Source organism: Oryza glaberrima, chromosome 10, assembly GCF_000147395.1.
Source record: "Oryza glaberrima chromosome 10, OglaRS2, whole genome shotgun sequence".
Classification (NCBI taxonomy): domain Eukaryota; kingdom Viridiplantae; phylum Streptophyta; class Magnoliopsida; order Poales; family Poaceae; genus Oryza; species Oryza glaberrima.
Window position 1 is genome coordinate 1,097,976 of NC_068335.1, and position 9,946 is coordinate 1,107,921.

The 9,946-nt window shown below is 43.9% G+C and overlaps 1 protein-coding gene across 1 annotated transcript; it reads left to right on the forward strand.

The window, feature by feature from the left end:
• Positions 1–6,093: 6,093 nt before the first annotated feature.
• Positions 6,094–7,436, forward strand: LOC127753335 (peamaclein-like). Its single transcript, XM_052278816.1, has 4 exons — positions 6,094–6,171; positions 6,345–6,386; positions 6,523–6,553; positions 7,141–7,436. The coding sequence occupies exons 1-4, from the start codon at positions 6,112–6,114 to the stop codon at positions 7,320–7,322; spliced, it is 315 nt and encodes a 104-aa protein (XP_052134776.1). The 5' UTR covers positions 6,094–6,111; the 3' UTR covers positions 7,323–7,436.
• Positions 7,437–9,946: the final 2,510 nt, after the last annotated feature.

Sequence of the window (9,946 nt, forward strand, 5' to 3'; positions counted from 1 at the left end):
CTGGAAGAGATTCACATTAGCAATGATCTCACGTATCCAGAACACCCGATCCGGATATTGGACGAAGCCGAAAAGAGGACTAGGAGCAAAGCGTGGCGTATGTACAAGGTACAATGGAGTAATCACACTGAGGATGAAGCCACCTGGGAAAGCGAAGAATTCCTGAGGACGGAATACCCGCATCTATTCGAAAACTGGTAAGAAATCTCGGGACGAGATTTATTTAAGGGGGGTAGGTTTGTAACACCCTGAAAATTCGACCGATAAAATCAAAACACTAAAAATACGGATTTTCAAAAAACTTTTTAAATAAGTTGCATCATGCCGATTTTGTTCGACTATTTTATCGGATTCGGATTTCGGAGTTCATAGATCGCAAATAAAGAACAATTGATTAGGAATAAAACCCAAAATTAAGTAAGCAAAATAAATGACTAGAATATAACTTAAAATAAGGATGAGGTGAGATTGGAAGTAAACGAAATGTTGTCGCGACCACGGTAGCAATAATTAAATTTTAGTACGATGGAATAAAGATTAACCCTAATTAAAAATTCAAATAACCTAAGTAAAAATTCAAATAAATTATATAAAAATAAAAATGGGTAATATTAATTTTAAGTGAATCCATTAGTTGGAATAACACAAATGTTGAGTAAAATTCATGAATGCAAAGATTAGAAATTATAGAATCAAATTTATAGGGGAAATAAACTAAAAGTGGAATAAATAAGAAAATGCACTGTTCATTATGGCGAAGGTGTTCGATCGCGTCCCTAGCCCTAACCCCTCCCCTGCCGCTCGCGCTGCTCGCCCGCGCGCTGCCCGCCCGCCGCGCCGCCGTCGCCATCGTCGCCGTTGCGTCGCCGTCGGCCTCGCGCCCCGCGCCCACGCGTCCCATCGCCGTCGCGTCGCCGCTGCCGCGCCGCGCCGGTGTCGCGTCGCCGCCTCGCGCCGCGCGCCGCCTCGAGCCCCGTGCCGCCCCTGCCGCGCCGCGCCCCCGAGCCCCGTGCCGCCCCTGCCGTGCCGCGCCAACGTCGCCGCACCATCGCCATCGCCGTCGCTCGTCGCGTCGCCGCGCCACGCGCCCGTCTCGTCGCCGCACGCCATCGCCGCTGTCGCGCCGTCGCCATCGCGCGTCGCATCACCGTCTCGCGCCGCGCGCCGTCCCATCGCTGTCGCCCATCGCCTCCGCCGCTGCTGCGTCGCGCCGCTGCCGCGCCTCGCGCCGCGCGCCCCCCCTCTCCCCTCTTCCCTTCTCTCTTCCCCTCCCCGCGCCCTATAAAGCCGGCCGCCCCCTTCCTTCTCCTCTTCTCCACCCCGGCCACCCCATCTCTCCTCCCCTTCCCTCTCCCCACGCGCCGCCGTTGTCGTGACCGCCGCGCCGCCACCTTAGAGCCGCCGCGCCACCGCCACAAAACCGTCGCGCTGCGCCGCGCTTTGCGCCGCCGTCGCCAGCGCCGCTGTCGGTAAGCCGCCCCCCCCCCCTCGCGTCCTATACCGTCGCCGCCGGTGGAGCAAGAGCCGAGAGAGGAGGAAGGGAGGAGCCGGGAGAGAGAAGAAGAAAAGAAAAGAAAAGAGAGAGAGAAGGAGAAAAGAAAAGGAAAGAGAGAGAAGAAGAAAAGAAAAGAAAAGAGAGAGAGGAGAAAAGAAAAGGAAAGAGAGGGAGAAGAGAAAAGAAAAGAAAAGAGAAAGAGAGAAAAGAAAGGAAAAGTTAGGGGAAATTTAGGACACTTAAAAATATTAGAATTTAAGTATAGGATTAACGAAAATATAGTATTTGCAAAATAATGCTATAATCATAAATGTATTTAAAAACTAAACAATTAGGTGAATTATATAGATTATTGTAGATTGTTTTTAATGATCTCTACAAATGATCAATTCGCGGTAGTAATTTAGATATAATTAATTAGATGAATTCTTATAGGCTATTATAAATTATATTTGGGTAATCTCTATAAGAAATCGATTCACGATAGAAATTCGGATTTAATCACTAGGAATTTTAGACGTATATTATATTTAATCATTTAGTCATAGACTAAATTAAATCGTATAATATTATAAGATAATTTTAGGATTCCGTCCGATGTTTAGCTCGCAATAGAAATTTCTAACCTAAGATATGAATATAATACTCGGGTAGATTCAATCAAAAACTTATGCTAACCAAACATTTACACCCACAAAATAGTTTAGAATATTTAAAATCGAAATTAGGTTTGCCTTAGTTCGCAAATAGTAAAGTTAATATAAAAGAATTGACCTTCGCATTCGACTCCCACTTGGATTTATTTGGATTTTACTTGAATTCTAACCGAATTCAAAATCGATTCTTCGCACGTACTTGTAGAGCCCGAGGGAGTTGCAGATCCAAGCGAGGACTAAGACCCGCAAGACCTTGAGCAAGGCAAGTCATCACTATTCGTTGAACATGTTGATCCCAATTGCGAAATTGTTTTGTTTACAAATAAAATTGCATGCAATGATAAACATCCTACTTGTGATTATGCCATGCCTTGATTATTGTTTACCCTTAAAATCCTTGTAACCATGATTACGTATGAGTCCCTAGTCAATTATGACAATTGCTTAGAAATGCTATTCTAGAATCATGCATACTCATATTTATCAAATGCTATATGCTTGGGCAATTACCTTTGGGAAGGTAATTGAGATGCGGCATGTGGAGACATGAGCGCCACATTGCCATGATATTGATGACATGATTTGTGAAAGGAAAATAAAGTTAAACAACTGTTTTCGACTGGGGCGGCTGGAGGATTTGGGTGGTGTCCGGAAAAGGCTAGTGCCGTCCCTGGTCAGTTAAGGACCGAGCCATGAAGTTAAGCATGAAACGACCCCCGTACAACCGCACTTCTCGTATGGGTATAGACCTAGCGGAGTAGATAGCTGAGCGGAGGCAGTATCCATGAGTAGAGGTCTTCTTTTAGGTGTGTGATGCGGCAAGCAGTCTGCTGGCGGATGCCCGGTTCGGATGGCCAGGTGGATGGCGGATGCCCGTTCCGGATGGTCAGAGGCTGGCTTGGCAATACTATATGAGGATACCCATAAGAGAACAATCATGATGGACTGGGTTCAACGACAAGAAGCAACGTAGGAATGTGTGTGTTTTTCCCTTCCCGGGAGCGCCAGAACTCCTCTCACTGCTAGAAACGTATGACGCCTAGAGTGCATGAGGGATAAAGTTCATGGAGCGGGTACTGCCAATGCGAGGTTATCGAAAGGCTTTGCCGTGACGCGTCTTATGTGTTGGGACGAGGCTCATGTGTTGGGCAGTCGCGGAGTGCGGGTAAAGTGTACATCCACTGCAGTGTGAGTAAACCAAATCTATTCGAATAGCCGTGCTCGCGGTTATTGAGCACCGGGACATGTATTACACTTGGCTAGACTCTAAATTCTTTAACTTGTGTGGGATGGGATATTACATGATGATTTTTATGCTGATGGAGCCACTTCCTGAGAGGCGGGAATGTGGACGTCCTCAGAAAACCATGACGACTCAATGGCGGGAAGCTATCCTTGGGATCACAATAGATGGTGGACAGAACCGTCATTGTTTAATGTGAACATTGGTATTAAAACTTGATCAGTCTATGCTAGGTCTTAGGCTTGTGAAAAGAATTACAAAACTTGCTTTGCGCAAAAGAACCATAGCCATCCTTTGAATACTCCTATCATGTGCATTGTTACTGTGATGGCTTGCTGAGTACGGTTGGTACTCACCCTTGCAAATATAAAATTAATCAGAAGTGGGAGATGAAGCTTCGGAGGATCCCTATGCCTACTACCAGGAGGGAGATGAAGACGATGGCGCTCAGTAGGTCTTAGTACGGTCGTTGCCTGTGGCAATGGCATGCCGCCGCCTGAATTCCGCTACCTCATCTATTTCTGCTTTTGGATGTATTTCGGACCGCTCGATCCGATGATTTAAGACAATGCCTGCGGGCTCATGATGTAATAATTAGCACTAGACTCTCGTGTATGTGCTTTTGGTATTTCAGCTATGAACTCGTGTGTACCAGACTACTTGATCCAGGGAAATGGTACTGTTTACACGAATGATTCCTGTTATAAAAACGGGGGTCGACACTACCTCCTTGCCCACAGCGGCCGCCAACGCCACAATGGCGAGTGTCATCCACGCAACGACGACAAAGGGGGGGGAGGGGGATGGGAGGAGATGGAGGAAGGAAGGAAGGAGAATGGAAGGGAGATCGGAGGAGGGGTACACGAGGTGGCCCCCACCTCCAGCCGCCGCCATGTGCACCGACCTCCCCTTCCACCTCCATTTCCTCCCTTCCCCTTCGACCTCCACTCCCCCTCCCCCATCCCCTCCTCCCCACGAGCCGCCGTGCATGCCGACCACCGCCATGTGCGCCGCTGCCCATCGCCCGTCCTCGCGCTATGCCATGCGTGCCGCCATGTGCGCCGTGGCCCACTGACCGACCAAGAGAGAGAAATAGAGGAAGATGGGTATGACATGTAGGTCCCACCATTTTAAAAAATAAAATTATGACGGGATTGCCACGTGTACGCTATGTAGGACAAAACCGCTCTGGATTAGATCGAGGGGGGTAATTCGTCTGGGATTGAAAGTTTAAGGTGAGCAATATCTGGTTTTCAGGTTCAATGGAGTAATTCATTCGACCATGATAGTTCAATGGGGGGTAATTCGTACTTTTTCCAACGTCCAGTGAACCCCACCCTACAATACAGTATTCGCGTGACAAATTCTTAAGCTAAAAATCAGTATTTTAGTCTTTTATAGATGAATGGAGTAGCTGGGGTCAATTTTTCGACATGGGTGCGAAGTGATAATAGCTCAATTGGTTAGGTTCTTTTTGGTGAAACTTGTCCATCCGGGTTTAAGTTATAGACTTCAATGGTGCTTGTATTTACAGCTAGGTGACGTACCCATTGACACTTAACAGCGAGACACTTGTGATGACTTCGTCTATTCAAAAAATCCAGTATTTGAGGTACGCTCATAGGGATACGCGTTCATTGGGTTGAGTCTTGAGTGTGAGCGCTTACGTTTGTAAAAAGGCAAATTTTGCTACAGGACACTTTGACTTCGTGGTTTTAGCCGTGGGACACCATCTGAACTCACTTTTGTTCCAATCGGGTGGGCCCCTGCCGTGCGCGCTGCGTCCCCCTTGAGGAGGGGACTGACCTCGCCGCCGCCGTCGCACGCGAGGGCTCTGGCTGCTACGTCCTCGCCGTCCTCCGCCGCTCCCGCGGCGGCCACTCTCACCATCCTCCGCTGCGGGAGTGGCCGCAGTTGGCGACGATGACGCGACTCTCCTCCTCGCCGTCGTCCGCCGCTCCCGCCACGAGCGCCGCGGCGGCCGCTCCCGCCGTCCTCACCATCTCCTCCGCCGCGACGAGCTCGAACCCCGTGCCGCTTCGCCACCATAACCACCCCGGCCTCGCCACCGCTTGCCCGACGCTTCCTCGTCGCGGCCTCCTCCGTTGACACACCCGCCGCCGCCTTCCACCTCCCTGCCCCCTCCACTCCCGCCGAGGGAGGGCTGGACGATGATGAAGACGACGGGCAGCATAGCGGCGTTATGGAGTGAAGATAGAGAGAGAAGAGAAGAGAGATAGGAGAGTTGACGTGTGGGCCTAAAGGCATTTTTGACATTTCACACGATTTCTCTCTCCTCTTAAACCGGAAATTATTATTCTAATCGGCGCGGTGTCCATTAGCAAATTACCGCGTTTATGGAGTGTTTTCCTCCAAAAGTGAGTTCGGGTGGTGTTGTACAGCTAAAACCACGAAGTCGAAGTATCTTGTAGCAAAATTTGCCAAAGTAAAAATATCAACATGTCTGGCAATCGTTGATTTTACTCCAGCCAGATTTGTATATTAAGTTACAATCAATGTACAATTATGATAAAATCTCCCAGATAATTCCGTTCACAATCTATCTAATTAATGCGTGGGCGTTTCGATATGATCCAAAGATATCTCACATTTATTTCGTCTATAAATGCAAAATTAATTGTAATACACTATATATATTCGTCGGCCACCAACAAAGTTATCTCCAAGAATAATCTGCTGTTGTGCGAGAAGGAGTAATGGATCCAGCATCACGCTCCCTCTCCATTATTTTCTTCTTAGTCGCAGTGACATTTGTGGTAATGTATTTTTTTCCTTTACAAAATAATTTATTTTATGTGTCTTCTAACAACCGCTGTTACCAAACCATTAAACTTCAGACAATATTGTTTAGTTTGTTTATTTGGTGTTCCAAAACAATATGGTTTCTGTTTATTTTCATCACAAAGGATGCCCTCGTTTTGTTCTTCAGGTTGAGGTGTCTGGGCAGAAGAATGAAGCAGTATACCACTTGGTAAATTTCATATCATACTAGTATTATTCTTTTGTTCGAACACTAGGAAATAGCGGCACAAACAGAATCCTTCATTTGTTTGCATTCAATTTTTCTCCTCCTTTCCACTTGATTGATTATGAACTTTGTGTTGCAGTTTGGTGGTGAAGGCTCGCTCACCAAAAATGGTAATGATTATATCCGCTACCCTCCAAACTAAATCTGGTCTTTTCTTATTAAAAACACAACAATTAGTTAAAAGTAGGGGCGCACGATGAAACATGGTCAAATCACCTATAATATCTAGGAGTAGCATATGTATAGGCTCGAATTATAAATCTAACACGAGTCAAGTGAATACTTCCTCCTTGCATCCAAAAGTCTTATGCGTTTCTTTTGTAACCAAGACCAAGAAAAAAAATAAATTATCTCGAATGTAAAAAAACTAAGAAACCAATGTAACTAATGAGTATTTATTTAGATGGTTGTTCGGGCTCCGATTAATAATTTAATCTAGCACAGTAAAACAAAAGGACACCATCTTTCTTTAGGTCTTGGATGTACAAATATTATAATCTCATTTGGAAAATTAGAAAATAAAATATGTACAAGACTTTGAAATATGTGAGCTAAAAAATGTTTCTATCGTTTTGAAATGCCTTAACACGTGTAATTTTCTTGTGTGTTCAAGAAATCTTTCTTTTTTTAACAAAATGTCAAGAAGTAACTTCCCCTAATTAGATTTACATTGTGTTTCTCTTTGTGCTATGTGTAGAGTGCCCAGGGAAATGCAGCTACCGTTGCTCGGCCACATCTCACACGAAGGCGTGCATGACATACTGCAAATACTGCTGCGAGAGGTGCCTGTGTGTTCCATCCGGTACATACGGGAACAAGGAAGAATGCCCTTGCTACAACAACATGAAAACCCAGGAAGGCAAACCAAAGTGCCCCTGAAATCAACTATGAACAATCGATCCATCCATGAAAGCTTGGAATGTACCATCTGAAATACAATGCTTCCTGAAGCTTAGATTCATATATACTACTTGTGTTGTCATTTTTATTGTTGGAGAAGAGTAGTTCAACTTAATAAAAGTTATCCATATTTTGGCATTATAAGGCTATATATTGGTTGACATGGATTTTCCATGCCATTTTGAATGTGAAGTGTCTGTGAACTGGGGATAGAAGATAAAAGAAATGATACAGGGGAATAGGGGATGGCACGTTAGAGCATCTCCAGTGATGAACCGATTCATGCAGCCCCATTGGTTGCTCTAATAAACCAAAACAAAGGTCAAATTTTTAAATTTTAAACTTAATTTTGAAGTTGATTTAAAAATATTTTTAACGTGATTTTTTTCTGCATTGACTTTTAAGTCGTTAAAAACACATATATAAAAGTTTTATCTATAAATTAATTTTTATTTCCTAATAAGCCATATTAGGGAATATAAGCAATCGATAAAGACCTAAGATGACTTCTAATTCCTGAAAGAACAATAGCATGGGCCCAACTTAAAAATAGAAAAAATCCCACATATCTCACCAACTCATTTAACTGTGTGTTTTAAACTTGTATGGCCCATTTTGAAATAAAAACTCCATTTAGAGAGATGAGAACGATGGCCGACTTTGTGACTCAAAATTGAGAGTCGTTGTCTCTAGCTCCTCGTATGCATCAGTACATCAACGTCAATTCATGTATCGATCACTAGAGATGCTCTTACATCGATCTATCTTTATTTTTCCTATATCTTTAAACAATCATTTACTACAGATCGTTTATTTTATCAAATACAAATTTATAGCCCATCCTGCAGCTCACATTTTGCAACCTCTGCTGCGAAGAAAAGCTTGTGTGTTCCATTCCATCAGTCAACAAGGAGGAGAGCCCATGGTACAACAACATGAATCATGAAGAACAAACAAAGGCACATCCAAGTGCCCTGAACCCGAAGATAATGAAACAAACAAGTAGATAACGTTAATTAGGAGTAGATCACGATTGCTCTTTAGAACTATAGAGTAGATAAATAAGTTTTGATTTATCTGTCATCATGAATTCATGATGTTTTTTTTAGGGGCTGCTATATAACGGAATCACGTTTTCGAACGGGATGATCCCGAGTAGGTATCAGATGTGATACCTATCAGGTATCAGACGATTCTACACACGTTTCAGGTGATACCTGCAAGTATCATGTGATACTTATCAGGTATCATACGATTTTCTACCACATATCGCGTGATACTCGCGAGGTATCATATGAAACCTGTTAGGTATCAGGTGATTTCAACCACGTATTGCGTGATACTCACGAGGTATCATGCGATACCTGTCATGTATCAGACGATTTCTACCACGTATCACGTGATACTCGTGAGGTATCAGACGATTTCTACATGTATCACGTGATACTTGCGAGGTATCAGATGATACCTACCAGGTATCATCTGATTCCTACTAGATATAGCTGGGCATCCCGTTGGGGAAGGAGCACCCCAACACGCACGGTTGCCCCCTGCAGCCGTCCCTTGTAGACGAGGACGGCGATGGCGGCGGCAGAGGACGGGCGCGGCGACGGTGGCGGGGGACAGCGACGGCGGCGGTGAGGGATGGGCGCGGCGGCGTCGACAGACGCGGCGGTGGCAGTGGCGGCAGACGGGCGCGGCAGTGGACAGGCGCGACAGCGGCTAGGGACGGCGACGGCGACGAGTGAGTGTATGGATAAGAATCGTATATCACATCATCACTTGTCAGTGAGTGATGATGTATAAGAATCGCTTGTATTTAATGTGATTTAAAATATTCTAGATAATAATTTTTAGTGTGGGATGATGTGATATTTTTTTGCATGTTGAGCTTTAAAAAATTACATCATCACTGACTGACAATTATCACTGACAATCATTATCACATCATCACTCACTGACAACAATTGTATATCACATCATCACTCACTAACAATTATTATTTAATTATTTTAAATCTCATACAAACATGATATATTATTTATGATTTTGTTATATTTTTAGATCTTAATATATAAGCGATGTCAAATCATCATCTCCATATTATTTATACATATACATATATGATTTCTATGATGTAACATATATTCATTCACATATCAACTAATATTAGTACATACCTATTTTTCATGTACCATCTAGCATCATTTTGAAAATACCACGGATTCTTGAAGCCACTTATCTTTTTCTTTAAAAAAAACAAACCTCCAAAATATAACAACTTTTAGCAGTGTCCAACTTTTAGCAGTGTCCAGATTCATAGCTAAAAATGCTTATATTTTGAGATGAAGGGAGTACCTATCTTAATAGCAAGTGACGCAGTTGTTTTGTTCCATAAATCATGCATCATCTACAGGCAACATCAAAAGGTTGAATTATTTTCTAAAACCAATATCTCAACACGAATTGCCAAAAATGTTGATGATCCAAAAATCTCTCTATTTCCTACGGCGGATATTCTTCCACATTCAGCCATGGTAAAGCGGGATTACATTATGTTACATCCCAATGCAACAGACATGTCAAGAGGAACCTAAAACTAG